We start from the raw sequence: 20,869 nt of genomic DNA, 5'->3' as shown, positions 1-20,869 counted from the left end.
CTCGTAAACAGGCTTAAGCTCGAGTCAAGCCTAAGTCAACTCGGCTCGAGCTCTGTTTGTTAAATTTTTATTAAGCTCGAGCTCAATCTCAAACTCGTTAAAATCTTAATAAATAAATCCAAACATACTAAAATTTGGCTCTACTCAGCTCGTTTACAATCCTAATTATGAGGTTGCATTGTGTTATTTATTTATTTATTTTTTCATTATAGAGTATTTTTTTGGTGGTTATTGGGTTTGAGTCGTTGCTTTCTTCTCCTTATTTATTTCTTGTAATGTTTATGGGTTGTTGGGATATAATTGTTTCGATTGATATAATTTTTTAAACATATTTATAATAATTCTCTTATCAATTGGGTAAAAAAAAATTATACCTGCATTGACGTGGCAAGGATTAGGTCTTAATTAGTTGATTCTTAAATGAGTTAGCAACTCATATATAACAATCCACCCAATTGAGAATAAATTTAGAGATGGTATTTTAAAAGTGTTTTTTTTTTTTTTATCAGCAAAATAGAAAATTTTATTGATGAAGAAAGCAAAATATAAACAAAACTTACATAAAAAAAAGCAAGAAAGTGCGTAGATCATCAAAGCTAACCTCAACAATTCTAACTAAGTTGGCACCGCAAAAGAAGTACAATTATATATTAGCACTTGATCCAAAATTGATAAGAAACCAATCAAAAACAACCAAAGAAAGGAAACAAACAACAACACTACAGCAGCAAGGCAAACAAAAAAAAAAAAAAAACAAACAAACACTATCACACCCAAAGCCAAGAGTTTACTCTGCATCTGGAACCAGCTGTCCTGGGTCACACCTTACTAGACCTACTTCAAGTTAGAAACAGCATCATGCACTGAATACTTATGCCTCGTTTGGCAAGTTAACCTTTTAGTTAAAAAGTCAAAAAATTATTAAAAAAGTCAAAAAATTTATAATCTATACCAAAAAGTCAAAGATTCTATTTTCTCTTTATTTTTTACACATCTTTTTGTAAAAAGTCAAAAAGTTACTCCAAATATACTAATTTTTTTATCTCATATTTTAGCTAAAAAATCAAAAAAATACTAAAATAGCATGTTCCCAAATGAGGCTTGACTCTTTCAAAATTAAACTAAACTCTAACCTTTACCAGATCATCCATACCAGCCAAAAGTGTTAACCTTTTTCAATTTATTTTAAGAGAAGTGATTGAGACTCCCACCAATCACCACCCCCACCACCCCCCACACACACGTGGTGGGTGGCGATTGGAGGAGAAGAAAAAAAAAAAGAAAAAAGAAAAATTGGCCAATCAGAAAGATAGGGGGTCAAAGAGGGTGCCTCCTTAAAGGGGTCCAACTCATTTTCCATATTTTAATAAAAAATCTTCACAATCTAATGCTTCATTTATTGGGGCAAAATTATTTTGCGCATGTTCTAGGATTTGGAACAACAAAAAATTAAAAGTCAAAGAAAATTTTTTTCACCGTCAATGAAAAACAAGCATACGAAAAGTATGTTTTACTTTTAATATGTGAAAAATATTTTCAAAATCTAACTAATGTCGCCATCACTATTATAATTATTATGACATTAGTTTTACAATTACAATTATATATAAAAGAATATTTTTCCTACAAAACATTTTCTTAAAAAAATGGTTCATAATTATTTTTAGTCGAAAGAAAGGGAGCGTAATAAATAAGCCACCACGAAGATTAGGCGAAAGTCTTGAAAATTAAAACGTCAAGCAAGCGTTCTCTATAATTTATAATGCAACTAATGTTGATCAAATGGTACTAGTTGACGACAAGGTCAAAATTGATGACCAAATCACACTAATAGATGAATTTTAATTTGTAGCAAAAGTTTATTTTCAAAAGGGAAAAGACTTTTGTGCAAATGAGCCAATTTCCTTTGGGAAGAATATTTTTAGTTTGAAATTTTTTTTTTTTAACTAATTTAACCTGATTAAATTAATTTTATTTGGAAAGAACTTTTTAACTTTTTGATTTTTTTGTAAAAGAAAAGTGAAATGATTGTGGTTTAGATGTAATATTTTGGCTTGTTTTGGCAACGTGGTTAAAAGTCGCGTTTGGGCGTCTGATGAAAACGCTAAACGTGGCTTTTTTGTTCGTCAAACTCATTTGGGAAGCTAGATAAACGCAGGAGGGGGTATTTACGAATATACCCTCCATTCACTTTAGGGTTTGTTTCGTCAAAACATTTCACCATTTTGCATCTCACGCCTCTTGTTCTTCTCCCCTTCTCAGATCGTCTTCGCTCCGCTGCACCGTTGCACCGCTGCTGTGGACGCCGCGTAAGACTTGTTCCTAGCGTCGGCCATCGACATCGCCACCGAATTCCCTCTACCAAAGTCGTCTTCCTCGGTTGATCTACACAATCATGTAAGCCTCTTCCCTCTGCTGCAAATCTGCTACCTGTGATTTGCAACAACATGTGTAGAAACTATTAAATTACAAATAGATCTGTTAATTTTCAGTTCCGTTGATGATATTACAAGTGTTATTTGGCTTTTTGACTACCATCTGCTATTCTTTTTGTTTTTTGGAATTTTTTGGGTAAACACTGGTCTGATTGCCATCTTCTTACCCACTGTGTGCTTTATTTTTTTATGTATTTATTTTTCATTTTTATTTTTACTACTTCTGCTGGCCTTATTTTGCGATGAAACAAATTTAGTAGAAATTTGTTAATTGCGACCTATGGATACCCCTTTCAGATTTGCTTATTTTGCTTTTGAACAACAAAAAACAATGAGTTGGGGAAGCTTACAATGACTCATTCTGCTTATGTACCTGGTTCCGTACAAAACCAATGACTCATTCTGCTTGTGTACATGGCTGCATCTATCGACTACACCCAAAAAAAAAAAAAGGCCTGTTGGTATTTATAGCCACTGAACTGCATCTCTAACCACAGGAAAAACAGAGTTGATGAATAAAGATTTTTGTTTTTAATTTTTTTTTTTATAGATGGTGCAAAACAAATTTTATATTCTTCTTTATTAATTTCACATTGATTAGATTCACAAATCTGTCTGTGTCTCCACCATTGAATGCTCTCCAAAGCTTTTCAATTTCCAGAGAGAGACAGAGACATGGATACTCATATAACGTTAATGTCATTGGGATGTTTGGTTCTTCTACTGGGTTTTCTGTATGGATCATATGCTTTAATTTCTCATAATGTGCTGAAAAAGATGAATGTAATAAACAAGGAAGGTTCATACATAGGCATTGTACTGCCAAACAGCTTTGAGATGAGTCCTCTTCTCCAATCTCCTGCCTTTGTGGTTGATCACAAGCTTACCTACTTGGATTGCCTGGAGTTATATTTGATTATGTTGACCTCATAACACTTTTACTTCTGTGTGTTTTTGTTTTTGTTATTGTTTTTTTATTTGTTTTGTGGTTGATCACAAGCTTCAATACTTGGAATTTTTTTTTTTTTTTCCAGATGTTATATGATTATTTGGCCTCATGAATCTGTTACTTGGTGGTTTTTTTTTTTTTTTCTTCAAAAGTTTAAGTTAGTTATCTTACATCCTCAAATTTTCCTCCTTATGTTACATCTCTTATTGAAGCTACCATGCCAAATGAAATTGCAGTAATTTGATGAAGTTTGAAAAGTTTGGTTGACAAAGAGTGTGCTTTTTGTTTTCTTCCATTCCTTGTCTTTGTTATTCTACTTCTCTTTATTGTTGTCAGAAAACCCCCACGAAGATATTTTTCCAGCAAAATTGCAGTTTATAATCCACCAAGTGTCATCCGTTCTAAAAAAAATCATTCAAAGCCCATTATTTGTTCTTTTGTCTTCACAAACCTTAAAACCATTATTTTTATAAGCTCTAAACCATTTAAGAGATCAAATGTTATCCTGCAATTAGAAAACAGTGGAACTTCATAAGGTTCATCTATGTTATCCTGCAATTAGAAAACAATTGCTTCAAATAGTTTAAAAATCTTATCCTCCATTCCTTTTTTATTTTTTCGGGAAAAGCTGATGTTGAAATTGGTCCTTATGCTCCCAACTAGTTCTTTCAATTTTTTTGTCATATGGTGGATGTGGTAGTACTGTTGGGAAGTGCAAAGATGGCTTGCATGTTTCCATTTTTCACATGAATTGAGGAAATGGTATAACAGCCAAAAAAGCCACAAATTTCATTTTAAGATTATCTGTATCAGGTGTTCTCTACATGTAATAAGTCACAAGTTGTCCATGGGTTACATTTTTCCGACACCCATATGATGACACATGCATCTGGGGTTTAAGAAACACATCCATTGACATTTCTTGTTCCACACCACTATAAGGAGACATGTTAACATTTCTTATTCCACTACACACCACAGAAATGGCTTCCTCGATGTCAACTGCCACTTCTTCATGGCCACGAAGGATGTGTGCATGTGGCTTTGGACACTGCTTTGTAAAGATTTCTAGATCTAACAAAAACCCAAGTTGTGCATACTATGTTTTCCCTAGTCCAACGGTGCGTATTACCGCTATTCAATGCATGTACTCCTGTACTTGTCATTTACGGTTATGTCATAAATAAATGACTCTAACTACTGAACTTGTGTATGCCAGAAATGTGTTTCGTGGGTAGGTTGGTGTGACGAGTTTCGCGGAGAAAGGGTTGCTAATGACCTCCCTCCGAATGACGTCGATCTGGGGTTACGTAGTGACGTTGATCGCATAGATCAGAGCCTACGTTTGCTTTGGACAGTCGTCGGTGCGTTGAGCGTCATAGTGATTGCCTTGTTGTTTCGTATGTGATTCATGCTCATTTTGTGGGTTTTTGTATTATTTTCAAGACCGAACACCCTGACGTTGGACGTAGTTATGCGTGTAACTTGCATATTATGCCTCTTTCACTGTATTAGACATGTCGATGTAATGCATTATGAACTTTTGTATGACTGTATGCACTTTCATATTCAAGAAACCTTATTTTTTGTTGTCTACGACCACTGCTACGTTGTTGTACTGTAAAGAAATTAACTAATTGGATTGCATGCGTTGTTGTATTGCTACTTCTATACATGTAATTAATTGTCTTGCGCTGTATGCTCATTTTCTTGTGAACTACACTTATGACCCACTCGTAGTTTGATGGCAACCACTCGTACTTCACCCCGTACCCCTTCAAAAACACATGGCAAGGGTGTGACATCAAGCCAAAATTCACCTGTCCACAAATGCACTTGGGATAGTGACAACACTAAGCTGTACCTACAACTTGTCCTTGATGAAATGAAGAAAGGTAACCGACAACTATGTGCCTTATCTAGCACTGGGTGTAAGAATATTGCCAACAAGTTCTATGAGAAAACCGGAATGCGACATTCGGCCAAACAAATTAAAAACAAATATGACAATCTGAAAAAAGATTGGGTTGCCTGGAAAAAGTTGCAAGATGCTAGTCAAGGCTTCACAGGAATAGGATAGTCACGACCCAAACCCGGCCCTATGGGTTTAGCACCGTAACCGGCCAATAATCCGAGATTACCGAAGGCCTGCAGAACAGTGGTACAGTAAAACAGAGTACAGGGCTTAGCGGAAGCCAAACAGTAAATAAATAATGTCCATTGAGCTGTGACAGTCTGCATGCTAAAAGATTTCATGCATTCACATATACAAACAGTACAGTCTATACAGTATTTACAGTCACACAGTACAGGGACTTAATCCCTTGATAACAGTACGGTAAACAGTCAGTCTAAACAATTCATCCAGTTATTACAAAACAGTAAGACAGTACAGAAGGGGGACTTCTAAAACACCCCTAAGCCTTAGCAGATAGGCTCGGAACCTCGCGGTGAGGCATAAAGGCTGGCTTGACAAAACTGGAGTAACCCTGACGCTCCTAGCTGCGGTCTGGTGCCTGAACACCTACATATATATATGAGCAGTGAGCTCAAGCCCAGTGAATAACATAAAGCGTAAAGAGGTTAAGAATGAATGTCCTTGCAGTATGAAAACAGTTCATTTCAATCAGTCATTCAGTTATTCAGTACGGTAAACAGTCATATGTGGTACATCCGTTAGCATAACAGTAAACAGTAGGTCTAGAAGACCGAACAGTAATGATGGCCATCAGTCAGTAAACAGTAGTGGCTCCACGAGGGAACCGACAGAGAATTCTGTCACAGTAACAGTAAACAGTAAGTGCTAAGGATGCCACAATACAGTTCAAAAATAAAGGACATACATTCATTCAGTAAATAATGCCAGTTCAGTAAACAGTTCAGTTCAGTATTCAAAAGATAATCAGTTGAACATATCTTTACACAATTGTTACTCACAGAGTTCTGGGCTACAGTAGGCTAGAGCGTCTCCTCGAAATGCCAACCCTACACAGTTAACAGATTGAACACACACACTAAGCTACACAGCTGGGAAAGGCAATAACTTAATCCTTAATGCCTCGGTGTGTTCTACATCTATAACCTCATTAAGATGTCTTAAACTAGGCCTAAGAATGCCCAGAATGGGATGAGGATGCAAAGATTTACATTTAAAAGCATTTTCAGAAAAACAGAGTCCCACTCGAGCGCAGGTTTCCCCGCTCGAGCGGACATGCAACAAAGGTACACGCTCGAGCGTAAACTTTCCCGCTCGAGCGTACTGTAAAAGTACTGGATGGGTGAAATCTCCGCTCGACGCCCGCTCGAGCTTGAGACACGACTCCGCTCGAGCGCCCAATCCTCCGCTCGAGCGGACTGCAAAACAGTGCAGAGATGCTGGATGCTCGAATTCCACGCTCGAGCGGCACTTTCCCCGCTCGAGCGGAAATGCGAAATCTGGAAATTCCAGATTGCACCTCCGAGCTCAAAACCAAGTTTAAACAACTCAAAACTCGACCTCTTGGGCTGAATTTCCAGAAAACATTTGTAAACACATAGTTAAACATAATTCAAAGCTCAATTTGAGAAATCAAAGCCCAAGGGTGTTTAATTCAAACTCAATTTCAAATCATTTTCAAGAACGATCTTCAAACATGACATGCATGATCTTTAAATAACTTTCAAGCTTCAAAACATGCTCTAGTGAGCCAATTGATTCACGAACAAGATGAAAACATGGACCATTACAAAATTATGGACATGCATGTGACAATTTTCCATGAATTCAACTCAAAATCCAACAATTCAAACATGCATGCATGAATTATGTTCTATTTCAGCATGTATGAACTAAAACAAGACTTAGCTCCTTAATTTGACATGAATCATGCAAGAACAAGCTCAATTCATAAGCAAGAGGGGAATTACTCTACCTTAGGTCTTGAATTAGAAGACTAGGAGCTTACTTTAGCAATCTACACTTCAATTCTCTTCAAGTTCTAAGCAATATGGAGATGAACTCAACTCCTCAAGTCTCTCTCTCTCTCTATGGTCGGCTAAGGGTCTCACAAATAGGCTAAAGAAATGTTTGATTCAATGTATAAGGCTCAAGTGTGTGTGTGAGATAGTGGTCCACTAGGGGTAGTTCGGTAAATAAGGCCAACTCTGCAATTGATCAATATTTAATCTAATTTAATCATACCTAATCAGTTTTCGGATAACCATACCATAATTTCACATAAATACAATGGCCATAAAATATCAATCAATTCCGGATTCGGCCGCCGATAAGGCCTTCAATTAGCAGTTTAAACGTAAAACACGAACAGATCAAATAATCAGTCAACAGATAAAATGCAATTCAAACAGATGTGCTATGCATTTAAACAGATACAGTCAGTCAATTACTTCCAGATTCCAGTCAGTCAGTTCAGTACGTGATTCAGTTCAATTATTAGTCATGATAAGTCTCGGTTAACAGTAATTAGCAGTTAATCAGTCATTAATCGGTAAACAGTATGAGGGTTGTTACAGACCAGGCCACGGGTTTGTTCATAGCACCTGAGCATTGGTGGGCGAAAATGCAAGCGGTATGATGTACTTTACTTTTCCAAATAACAGCTGTCTTCTTCATTTTATTGGTTACAAAGTAATTGTTGTTGGGTTGCTTGACATTTTTTTTTTTACTATGTCTGATGAACTAGCGATGTGCAAAGTTCAAGACAAAGCCCTTGGAGCACTTGGAGCTTATGGAAATGGTGTACTCGGGCGCTTCTGCAACAGGAAAACATGCACGGACCCCAACTGAAATCCGTGATGATGATGTGGTTGCCAATGATGCAGACGCTGACAGTGGCATGGCACCTCTTAGTGATGGCACACCACCTATTACTGTGCCTGATAGAGGCTGCGAAAACATGGTTGATTCTTCGCTATTTGATGATGCTCCCCCACAGTCCACTGCAGATGGATCAGCCAATGCAAAGCGTCGAAAGAGGGCTGCCCCTGGTACAGTGGCCAGTAGCATGGACAACCTTGTGGAGGCTGTTAGCAAACAAAGCAGGGAGCTGAAAGTCACCCAATATGTTGTGACAGGAAGGGGCGAGAACACTGTTGGGGATTGTCTTGCGAGGCTTATGAATGTTTCAGGATTGGAGCTGGGTGGTCCGTTATTTTCGTTTGCATGCTCGCTAATGAATTCACCGGACAACCGCGACCTCATGATGGGTCTCCCCGTTGATTGCATTGTTGCGTGGTTAAAAGAGAAGCGTGCCATATGTCATCCAACTGTTGTCAGTGGAACCCGCAGTGTATCTCTATTTGGGCGGGATGGGGTGCTTGACCTTAATTAAAGCTTGGTAGGAACAAGTGCAATGTTAACTACTTTGTGCTTTTTTTTCTTTTTTTTTTTTCTCTGTTCTTATTTACTTCTATTTGTGAACTTGGGATATGTTTATTTATTTTCTTTATTTTTGTGTTTCCTATTATGGTGTGTAAAACCCAGCTGTTATGTAGTGTTGAACGTTAAACACGTTTGAATGGTAGGTGTGTGACCATTCCAAAAATTAGGAGCTTATGCATGGACAGTAGAGTATGATCATTTTTTTTTAGTTACATTTTTTTTTTATTTTTTTTAACTTTTTTTTTGCTTATTTACTTATGTTTCTGAACTTGGGATGTTTTTATTTATAAGCTTTTTTCTATTTTTTTTTTTTATTTTTTCCAGTAGTTATGGGTTTCCCATAAAAAAAAAGAAAAAAAAAAGACATGTTCTCAATTAAAAAACTAATATAAATCCAAAAAGTGAAACCTATTTGTACATGCTGACTGCAATTGGAATCTTATACTTTTTGTAAAAGTTATGTGAATTGATATTTCTGCTAAAGGGGGATACACTTGCCCATGTGATGGTGTACAAATACTTGGCCAAGGTATTCACGTGCCCACAGGAATGAATTTGTAGTTGGGGAAGCCTACCTATTTATTTGTACACAGGGGTGTCCAATACATGCGCATCACAAGAGTAAGCAATTTCAGTAGTAGTTAAGATATTCACACTTCAGCTGACGTCCCCTAGTAAAGGTGTGTTCTTGTTATTCAAATTTGATTCCAATAGGCTTGCATGGTTGCAAGAGTAACATACGTTACGCATTTGAATCACCTCTTTTTTTTTTCTTTGCTTTTGTTTTTTTTTTTTTTGTTTTTTTGTGTTCTTGGTTGAATTTGTTATACAGCATCAATGGATCCGCAAGAGGGTAGTAGCGCGGGTGTTGTGTGCAATGGCCAAATTAATACATGGATACGCGAGACAATCGGGGAGATGGAAATGACAACATCAATGATATGGCTAGAAATTGCACGCATGGCCAATGAGTACGCATACGTTGACAGGACTCCATTTCACACATCTGCGTTGACCGGGAGATTATGGATGCAGGAGATGCTTACAGGCCGAGAAGAAGCGTTTCGGCGTAATTTTAGGATGCCAAGGGATGTGTTCATAAAATTGTGTAACACATTAGTAGCCGATTTTGGTCTCGAACTCCCGCAGTGTCCGCATGGTATTGATGTAGTTGAGAGTGTGGGGATGTTTATATACGTATTGCGAGGCTTCCCAAGTTGGGATATTGAAGACCGCTTCCAACACTCAGGGGAGACAGTGTGGCGTCATTTTAAGCGTGTTCTTAGAGCAATGAAGGAATTTACACGAGCCCACTGTCGACCGACAAGGCCTCAAAATAGTAGACATCCATACTTGGAGTCGCAACCAAAATATTTGCCATTCAGGGTGAGGTGTAACACGTTCGTTAATTTGCCATGTGTCAAAATAGTTGTGTATGTCCAAAATGTAATTTTCTAGTCACTTATGGCATGTTTGCATTATATGAGCATGCAGGACTGTACTGGGGCATTGGATGGGACGCATGTGGAGGCAAATTTGAATCCGCGTGAGGCACCACCATATTTTGGTCGTAAAGGACGACACACGCAAAATATCCTTGCAGTTTGCGATTTTGACTTGTGTTTTACGTTCATCTCCTGTGGCTGGGAGGGTAGTATGCATGACAGTAGAGTATTTAACGAAGTTACCCAAGATCCGGCGAAAAAATTTTCACACCCAGTAGAAGGTAAAATGAAGTGGCACTGTTCAATATCATGACTGATTTATTGTCTTTTTATTAACATTTCTTACTAATTAAAATTATTTGGACACACACAGGAAAGTATTACCTTGTTGATGCAGGGTACAAGAATCAGAAAGGCTTTCTTTCACCGTTTAAAGGATGTCGGTATCACCAAGAACAGTTCCGTGTGACTGGACGAGCACGCAACGCGAACGAAGTTTTTAACACAGTGCACTCCTCATTAAGGAGTGCAATTGAACGTACATTCGGAGTGTGGAAAGCACGCTGGGGTTTTCTACATAACATGCCTCGGTATGATTTTGGGAAAGTGCAAGTGCCATTGGTTGGGGCTTCAATGGCACTACATAATTTCATACGCCGTAACTCAAACGAAGATGAAGCATTCAACTGGGTTGCTAATGCGGAACATTTTATTTTTAGCGACATGCCCAACGCAGCAGGTGTTGGTGATGATGATGAGCTTGACCCAGCGGGTGATGATGATATAGAAATGAACGAATTTAGAAAATCTATTAGAAATGTGTTGGTGCAAAATCGCCGTGAGCTACTGCTGTAATCAATCTTTACGAATAATATATACGGTTACATATGAGGAGTTATTTTGGCCTAGTGAAGCTTTTTTTTTTTTATTTTTCTTAATATTTTTATGATGAGTTATATATACAATTTTTATTTTTTTAAATTATTTATTTATTTATTTTTAATTTACATATGAGGAGTTACTTTTGTTTTGAAACCCATTTGGGAAGCTGTAAGCTGAATATCATAAGACAATTGTTTTTTTTTTTTTTTTTAAATTTTTTATCCTTGGTGAATTTTTATACAATTTGTATTTTTATTTTTTAGGAAGACATTTAAAGGTAAAAATGAAATATTTTGAATTTTTTATTTTATTTTATTAAAAAAAAAAAAAAAAAACGTTGCATAGATGAGTATGTGACGGTACAAGGAGCTAGAGCATGTGAAATTCTGTAATTTGCAAATGAGAAGGGGGTATTTTGGTCATTTTACACTATGCCATGATGATATGACAACATAAAAAATTATTAACTAAAAAAGTCAAAAAATCACTTTTTACCAACTTCCCAAATCATTTGTCTAAAAAAGCTAAAAGCTTGGTTAAAAGCCAAAAAGTCACTTTTTACCATCTTCTCAAAACAACCCTTTATCTTATTGACTTATTTAACTTATTTTGTCTTTTTGTGCTGTTTTAGTTCCAACCTAAACCCAATTTGCCAAACGAGGACAATGTTCAATCATAGTAAACTCATTTTACGTTTAATTTAATAATCTGAATCATTCTTTTTGTACGATTTATTAAGCATGCCTTTCATAAAAATATTTAATTAATTAAAAATTAATAGTTATATGATCAAATCATGCTTGTCGTATAAAAATAGATAATAAATATAACTTTTAAATTAAATAATATAATTATCGATATCTAATTAATTTAATTTTTGCGAGAATAATTTGCTCTGCAAGCTTTATAAGTTAAATGGATCAGAAGATTGAAAAGTTGGCCAACTAAAGACCCAGTAATATCTATCTAGTTAGATCATCAACTAGAAAGAAGCTGAAGCTTTTTGAAAAATTAATCGAGGAAAGTATTGGAAAAGCGAGCAATTATTGGATATTTTTATAGTACGATCACGTGGTGTTTTAAAGTATTATAATTAGTGAAAAAGGTAAGACTTATAACTTTGTATCGGGTGATTAAAAACATAAGGAGGCATTATATATGATGATTAGTCAAGGAATATAAACACGTGACGTTTTAAAAATATTGAATAATTTTTCTTGGAGAAAGTCATTCACACGGATTATAACAAAATCTTTAATATGTTTTGGAAGTGTCAAATTAAAAAGTTCAAAAAAAAAAAAAAAAATGATCACTTGATGCAAAAGATCAATCCATATTTTAGGAATTAAAAATATTGTGTTATCTACCTATCTAACCGAGACTTGTGCAATTGGCTATCCTTGTATACTTCGTTGGAGTCTATTTTTGTCAAAAATAAATATTAATTATTTCTTCTCATTGTGAACTAGATTTTATTATTTCCTTTCAATAATGGGCTATATATTTCCTTTCAATTGGTGGATTATAAGTCCAAGAATTAATTAACAAAAGTGTAATAATATATATTTAAAAAATGATAGTTATCAAATGAAGTAGGATAAATTATAAATACACCCCTCTAAGATTTGCTTATAATACTAATTGTCTCTGTAATTTGAAAAATTACAAATTGCCACTTATTGAAAAAATTTATTTAACAAAATTAACTGAAAATGAAAATTTTAACTACTCTTCAATACAATGATAAAATTATATGAATTATTAATTGAAATAAATTTCTAACAGCATTAAAAACTGTTAATTGACTTGATGATTTATTAATAAAATGGGCCATTTGTTATGAAATTAGCAACTTCCAGGGACAAAATGTAATTTCTAATATCATAAGGAACAAATTATATTTTAAGCAAATCTCAAGAAGTATTACTCAGTAAAGTATTTCACCTCCTATGTGTTCATAAAATTAGAGAAGAGTTGCGATAAAATATTTCCATAATATATAGAAGCATCCTCTAATTAGTGTAATAATATGAAAAAGTGTTATTGGCATGAAATTACATAGAATTATATTCCTTAAACGCAGTGTTTGTTTGTGTACTTGTAGCATGTCAATTAGGAGTAAACAATTTTCTGCAAGTGGAATCAAAATTATGTGGGGGATTAACTTAACAATATATATAAATAAATAAATAAAAACTTAACAATATATAAAGCTTGAGTGCAAGTTGCTCTTTTATCCCCCTTGTATTTAAAATATATATGAATATGTATAGCTCATGACAAAAGTAGTTTTACAAGAAAAATCTCATTTTTAATGAAAAATCCTGGGTTTTAAATATTTTTTCTTTCTCTTTAATCTTTGTCCCACTTGGATAATTACTTTAGAAATTGAACTTTTCCAGTCTGTCATAAAATAAAGTCCTAGCTTAATGACTAATTAACAGCAAAATATTTTTTTATTGGTACATAATGGAGGAAATTGCCAAACAGATAAAACACTTCATAATAATATAAACAAAGATGGTTAGTGAAAAAGGCATCCATAAGTGACTTTTTATTTATTTATTTACTTGTTTATTTTTTCTCTTTCTTTCTCTCAAAGAAGCCATCAACAATCATTAAATTTGAATAAACAGTATAAAATTACAGATTAGTGGAATATACTTTAGACTGAAGCAAGACAAATGACTTAAGTGTGAAGTGGGATTAATTAAAGGTGGATTAGTCATAATGAAGTAGAGAAACAAACCCATTTTGCTTTATTTATTTATTTTATTTTTTTTTTGTATTTTTTACACTAGGTAAGATATTAGTGGGTTAGTAAATTAGTTAACATATCCGAACAATTAACGCTTCTCTATAAACTCGACCTCTAAACTTTTCTTTGAAAACTTAAAAATACAACCACTTAAATTATGCTCAAATTACACTTTTGTTTATTAGATTGTGTTTTTCTTTTTTGTTCTTTTCTTTTTAAATTTAGAACAATTTTTTTATTTTCTTTTTGATCAACGAAAGTTAATGATTAATTGTTAAGTTAGCATTTGGAGAGAGTTGAAACTCATAAACCCATACACTTCATAAAAAATCTTACCCTCGTATTTCACTCTTAAAAATAGAACCCAAAATCTCTTCCTTAAAAGAGATTTGGTAGGAAGATCAGGCAACTAAGCTAGAGCCACTCCTAGCACAATTTTTTTAAAGCATGATTGCAGTGGCGGAACTAACAAGGCACTGAAGGGGAGCCTTGACCCCCCTATTTAAAAATAAAAAATTACCTAAAAATTTATACTTTATGAAGAAAAAAAATTCCTTATAGTGCCCGCATCAACTGTTAGTACAAAAAATGCGAAGTCCGAAAAATCTTAGTTTCATTTTCACCGACTAATAATGAATCACCTTATTTTATTATATTTTGTACATCACTTTATATTTCATTTTTAATTGATTTAATAAATTCCATCACTAATATTTATTATCAATGCAGTTGTAACGCGTCACATAGTATATAAAATACAGCAAAATAATGTGATTATCATAACATTATTATTCATAATCACACAAAGAAACCCTAACTCTCTCTCACCTTTCTCTATCTCATTTGTCTCTCTACATATTTTTTATTGCTTTTTGTGCAATGATTTTAAATGTCATAACCATCTTAAGTGATTCAAGATTTGAAATAGCGTCAAATTCTACTTTGATATATGATCAAGTTTCAAAGTGAAATTAAATTTATTATGTTCATATTTTGTTAAGGTTGAAAGTTTTTCATTGTTCATGAAAAAGCTTAATTTATAATTTTAATATATTATTCTTTATTGAACTTATAAAATATATTCATATTTTCACTACAAGAAAAAGCACAAATGGCGACTAAAATGAAGAATTTCGTCGCTGAAAGTTGACCAAATGGCGACTAAACTTGATTTAGTCGCCAAAAATGAAGCCTTTTGCCGACTAAAATGAATTAGTCGCCGAATACCAAGGATTTAGCGACTAAACTGTTTGTTGGTCGCCGAATGTAACAGTTTTGCCGACTAAAGGGTGTTTGGTAGCCAAAAGCGACGGTTTTTGGCGACTAAAATAATTTAGTAGCCAAAAGTTATGGTTTTGGCGACTAAAAACCATTTTAGTCGCCGATTATGGGTCTTTTGCCGACTAAAAAAAGATTAGTCGCTGAAAATGAAGATTTTTGGCTACAAAAAAAAAAATAGTAGCTAAAAACAGTGAATTGGCGACTAAATTTCAATTTAGTAGCCAAAACGGGACGTTTTTGGCGACTAAAAACAGATTTAGTCGCGAAAAGTGCTATTTTTAATTTAAACATATTTTTTTAGCGACAACAAATTAATTAGTAGCCCAAAAATCATAGAATTGGCGACTAAATAATTGATTTAGTCGCCAAAAGTGGCCTACATTTTTTTTTAATAAATAATTTATTTTTTACATAAATTATATTCAATAAAAATAATTATATTTACAGATATGGTTTTGTATAAATACCGGTCAAAATAGTATATAAATAATATATATTGCATATATAATCATGTGAGGTTCAAGTGGCATAGTGGGGGGAGTATGTTGGTAAAGGTGTTGGCACTTGGAATGGTTCACGGTTCGAATCTCAGAAAAACCAAAGAATTTGTTTTTTTTTTTTTTTACGGAAGAACCTTTGGCGACTAAACTTTTAGTCGCCAAAAGTGTTATTTTGGGCGACAAAATTGTTTAGTCGGAGATTCATGGACTATTGGCGACTAAAATATTAGTCGCCAAATGTGTGCTTTTAAAATGTGTAATGCACCAATGGCGACTAAACATTTGGTCGCTAAAGAGCTATTTTTTGCCGACTAAAAAAAGTTTAGTCGCCGATACCTCTCGCGACCATTTATGCGCGACAAAAGGGGCGACTAAAAAAATTAGTCGCTGAAAGCAAAAACTAGACTTTCGGCGACTAAAAGTGGACTTTTGGCGACTAAAAATTTAGTCGCCAAAAGTGATTTTTCTTGTAGTGTTTGTTAGAAATATAAGAATTTTATTAATTCATTAAAAAAAAATCTTTTTCATAATTTGGTTCCCTCAAATTTTAATCCTAGTTTCGCATCAGCATGTCTTTTGAAATTAATGTTGCTTTCAAGCAAACACTTGCATCCATATTTTGTAAATTGTCAATAATTTTTTAATTTTATATCTATTACTGAGGGAGTGTTAATTTTTGTTTATTTTGACAATGGGGGTGTTGATGTATAAGTGTGACGTCCAATTAGGAGTTTTCTTGACAGATCAGATGTCGTAATCTATTGATAGTTGGAATATTGTCACAAATAAAGACTTGAACCCTTGATTTTTGATTGAGATAAGAGTTCTAGCTAACTCACTAATCCCAACGAGTGGACTTTTATATAAAAGTGAAACTAAACAAGGTTTGGGTAACCTAAGCGTCGGTGGCATTGTGGTTAAGATTTGGGGTTTAAGCCCTAAGGTCATGAGTTTAATTCCTTTCTCTTGGGCCAATTTCTTGGGCGAAGCACAGTTGGTTAGAAGGTTAAACCTCAAGTTGTCTAATCAGCACTTGGTGTGGGTTCAATGCACCGTTGGTTAGGAGGTTGGACCTTAAGTTGTCTAATCAGCACTTGGTGTGGGTTCAATGCACAGTTGGTTAGGAGATTGGACCTCAAGTTATCTAATCAGCACTTGGTGTGGGTTCAATACTCTCGCACTGGGTTCAATACTCTCCCGCTGTGCGAGTCCTGACTTAAGCAGAGCTTGGGAGGTTGGGACAAATTCTCAGGTTATAGTCCTGACTTAAGCAGAGCTTGGGAGGTTGGGACAAATTCTCAGGTTATAGTCACCTTGCTCGGAACGGCTAACAGGACACCCTGGTGATCTCTGCAACAAAAAAAAAAAAAAAAAAACAAGGTTTAGGTGCATCAGCACTTTGTGTTGGTTCAATGCACAGTTGGTTAGGAGGTTGGACCTCAAGTTGTCTAATCAGCACTTGGTGTGGGTTCAGTGCACAGTTGGTTAGGAGGTTGGACCTCAAGTTGTCTAATCAGCACTTGGTGTGAGTTCAATGCACAGTTGGTTAGGAGGTTGAACCTTAAGTTATCTAATCAGCACTTGGTGTGAGTTCAATGCACAGTTGGTTAGGAGGTTGGACCTCAAGTTGTCTAATCAGCACTTGGTGTGGGTTCAATACTCTCGCACTGGGTTCAATACTCTCCCGCTGTGCGAGTCCTGACTTAAGCAGAGCTTGGGAGGTTGGGACAAATTCTCAGGTTATAGTTACCTTGCTCGGAACGGCTAACAGGACACCCTGGTAATCTCTGCAAAAAAAAAAAAAAAAAAAAAAAAAAAAAAATGTTTAGGTGCATAACTAGTTCAATCTATGGAAAACACTGCCTCGTTTGGGAATATGTTATTTTAATAATTTTTTAATTTTTTGATTAAAATATGAGATAAAAAAAACTAGCATATTTGAAATGACTTTTTGATTTTTTACAAAAAGATATGTAAAAAGTAGAGTGAAAAGGGAATCTTTGACTTTTTGGTGTTGACTTTTTGATTTTTTTAATAACTTTTTAACTTTTAAGCTACAATAGTCACTTGTCAAACGAGGTTTTAGTAGCCGTTTAGTAAAAACTTATTTAGTGGCTTTTTGGAGTTAAATATTTTTTTTTTAATTTGGGATTAAAAAGTTCATCTGGAAAGAAATTTATACTTATTTTTGACTTTTGTGAGAGAAAAAGTATAATCATCATAATTTAAATGTGATATTTTATCTTATTAACTTATTTAACATATTTTGTCTTTTGTGATTTTTTAGTCCCAACTGGAATAACCAAAAGAAACCTAAAAATAGCATCAACTAAACCATTTTTTTTTTTTGTGGTGATGTTGAGATAATATTGACATATTTCTTGCATCATAAATTACACATAAATAGAAAAGGATACAAAACTATTATATATATATATATATATAAAAACAAAAAAGTGTTCACAATGTTATGTTTATAGCAATGCATTCAGTATGAAGGCCACTCTATTAAAATGAATACAATATTATATAATTTTTTATGATTTTTTCCTTCTAATTTTGTAGTATGTACTGCCCGTCAATACATAGTCACAATAATTTTCAATGACAATATATCTTGCAATCAGAAATGATACATCTCTTTAATATATGAGCTCTAAAAGAACATTAATGATATGAAAAATTAAAAAGAAAAAAAAAAATCAAAACCAAAATATCACGTCACATGAGACCTACATATCAATTAAAATTATTAACTCTTAATTTAGAACTCCCAATATTTTTTCATCTTGCAATGTATATGCAAAGACCCAATCAACGTGGAGCCAATGCAGCAAAAAGTAGGCAGTAGCTCATAGTTTTACATGTTTTTCTCCCCTTAAAATTGTATTTAAATAAAAAAAATTAATTGATTGCGTTGTCATAAGGTGCAAATTAAAGTAAGTGATAGTTTTTTTATGTCACAACTTTTATTTGTATTGGACACGGCTAACTTGTATCGTATTAGTCTTATATAATTTTTTTTTTAGACTACCAATTTAGGTAGAAGAAACATAGATATATTGTCGGTGTATAAACAAAAAGTTAATTACACCAAAGATTTCCTTAAGAAACTTTTGAATAAAAATAATAATAGTATAATTAACCTAAAAAAACATATATTATTAACATAGATGAAAATAAATTAATTTATGTTTCGTTTGGAAAGTAGGTTGACTTTTTGACTATTAGCTTGGGTTAAAAAGTCTCATTTATGTTAGACTTTTTGATTTTTTTTGACAGTTGTAAGAGAAAAAATGAAATGATTATGATTTGGATGTGAAATTTTGTTTTATCAACTCTTTAATTTATTTTATTTTTTATAACTATTTTAGCTTAATAACACCATGCCAAACGAGGACTAAAGCTAAATTTTTAACTTTTTTATATTTTATATGTAAAAAGTATAAGAAATAATTTGATTCAAAATAGGTTAAAAAGTTAAAATCTAACTTTTAGTTAGCTTCCAAATCACTCTTGCTTAAGACAAAACAAAGAAGTCCATAAAACAGTATGTGAAACTTCTACGCGTATACGAAAAAAGGTAAGAAGCCAAAAATATTGACTTTGACCATTATGTCGAGTCATCCAAAAAATGCACTCATCTCTCTGGTTTTCAATGTTTGACTTTGCGCCATTGTGTGTGCTTTTTGGGTGAATAGGCCATTGTGTGCTTGGTGTCGGCTTCCTCTTGGATTATAAGCTCATTTGTTTTTAGAGATACAATAAAAAAAAATTGGTAGTGCAAAGATTAATAGTGAGGGGATCATTAATAAAGAAATTAAGTAAAATCATATTTGTTTTGATGATAGTTATTAGTGTAGATATTGTTAAATTATTTTTTATATAAAATAATAAAACAAATAAAAAAAATGCCTAACATGTAAAAAAATTTTAAAAAATAAAAATAAAATAAAAAATTTCCAAAAAAAATAAAACAAATAAAATAATAATTCTTACTTAACAAAAAATACAAAAAATTAAATATTAATGTTAAAAAAAAATGCATGACATGTAAAAAATAAAATAAAAAATAAATAAAAATGAAAAATTTTTAATCCACCAGACTATTTTTCTAATATCAAGTCTTGGAGGTCCATCCAAATCTCCTTGGGAAGGCCCATCTTAATCCGGAGCTCACTATCAATCCCCTCTCATTCTCTCAAAACAAACACAATATTAGTATGTTTCACCTCACTACCAATCCTAATACCTCCTCTAACTCTCCAAACAAATGCGGCCTTTTTCACTTTAAAAAATAAATAAATAAATAAATAAAACTATAGTTATTATTTTTTGTTGATTTTAATTTAATTTTTAAAAAGATGTTATCAATTAATCAAAATTAATATAATATAAAAATTTAAGAATAAAAGTAATGCAATTAAAACTATAGTTATTAAATTAATACAATTGAAAACCTACAATAAAAGAAATAAATGAAAGGGTAAATTATACAAATAGCCCTTGTAGTTTACACGATGTGTCAATTTGGTCATTGTAGTTTTAATTTGTTCGATTTTACTCCTTAATTTAACGGATTGTGTCATTTAAACTCAATAAATAACGGTTGTTAAGTTAATTTAACGGAAGGTCAAACAATATATCAATTTGGTCCTTGTACTTTACACTATGTGTCAATTTGGTCCCTGTAGTTTCAATTTTCTTGATTTTGACAGGGACTAAATTGACACATTGTGAAAAATATAGGGACCAAATTGACACATTATTTGATTTTTCGCTAAATTAACTTAATAACCGTTATTTATTGAACTAAAATGACAAAATCCCATTAAATTAAGGGATAAAATCGAACAAATTAAAATTACAAAAACTAAATTGACACATCATATAAATTACAGGACTATTTATATAATTTTCTCTAAATGAAATAAAATAAATTATGGATAAAAGTCCCACATCATTGTAACGACGGTTTATACAACCAGGCTGCCAAGTGGGCATTAATTATCTATATTTTACTCACTAAAAGTCACTTGGATTTGACTATTAAAGGCAACTCTCGTATGATAACTCAAATTATTTGGTATAGTTTTTAAATGATATTTGAATTTTGAGTTGTATTTTAAAAGATAAATTTTTGAAATGAGATTTGAAAATAGAAAATTTATTTATTTATGAGTTTGGAAAAGAGTTTTGAATTGTATTTTGAAATTGTTTTGGATTTATTTTTTTAATA

The 20,869-nt window shown here is 33.3% G+C and overlaps 1 protein-coding gene across 1 annotated transcript; it reads left to right on the top strand.

Moving 5' to 3' along the window:
* The first annotated feature begins 9,601 nt into the window (after window positions 1–9,601).
* Window positions 9,602–11,064, top strand: LOC145793850 (uncharacterized). Its single transcript, XM_082876730.1, has 3 exons — window positions 9,602–10,150; window positions 10,259–10,490; window positions 10,583–11,064. The coding sequence occupies exons 1-3, from the start codon at window positions 9,602–9,604 to the stop codon at window positions 11,062–11,064; spliced, it is 1,263 nt and encodes a 420-aa protein (XP_082732856.1).
* Window positions 11,065–20,869: the final 9,805 nt, after the last annotated feature.

The sequence above is a fragment of the Camellia sinensis genome, chromosome 6 (genome assembly GCF_055761805.1).
Source record: "Camellia sinensis isolate YWXY chromosome 6, ASM5576180v1, whole genome shotgun sequence".
Lineage (NCBI taxonomy): Eukaryota > Viridiplantae > Streptophyta > Magnoliopsida > Ericales > Theaceae > Camellia > Camellia sinensis.
This window is presented reverse-complemented; position numbering and strand designations above follow the sequence as displayed.

What these genes read in the sequence shown, in the direction of transcription:
- LOC145793850 (XM_082876730.1), top strand. Translation starts at nt 9,602, where the DNA reads ATGGATCCGCAAGAGGGTAGTAGCGCGGGTGTTGTGTGCAATGGCCAA. An exon ending in CAAAATATTTGCCATTCAGG is followed by an intron (nt 10,151 to 10,258) that starts GTGAGGTGTAAC and finishes ATGAGCATGCAG; the next exon opens with GACTGTACTGGGGCATTGGA. An exon ending in ATTTTCACACCCAGTAGAAG is followed by an intron (nt 10,491 to 10,582) that starts GTAAAATGAAGT and finishes GGACACACACAG; the next exon opens with GAAAGTATTACCTTGTTGAT.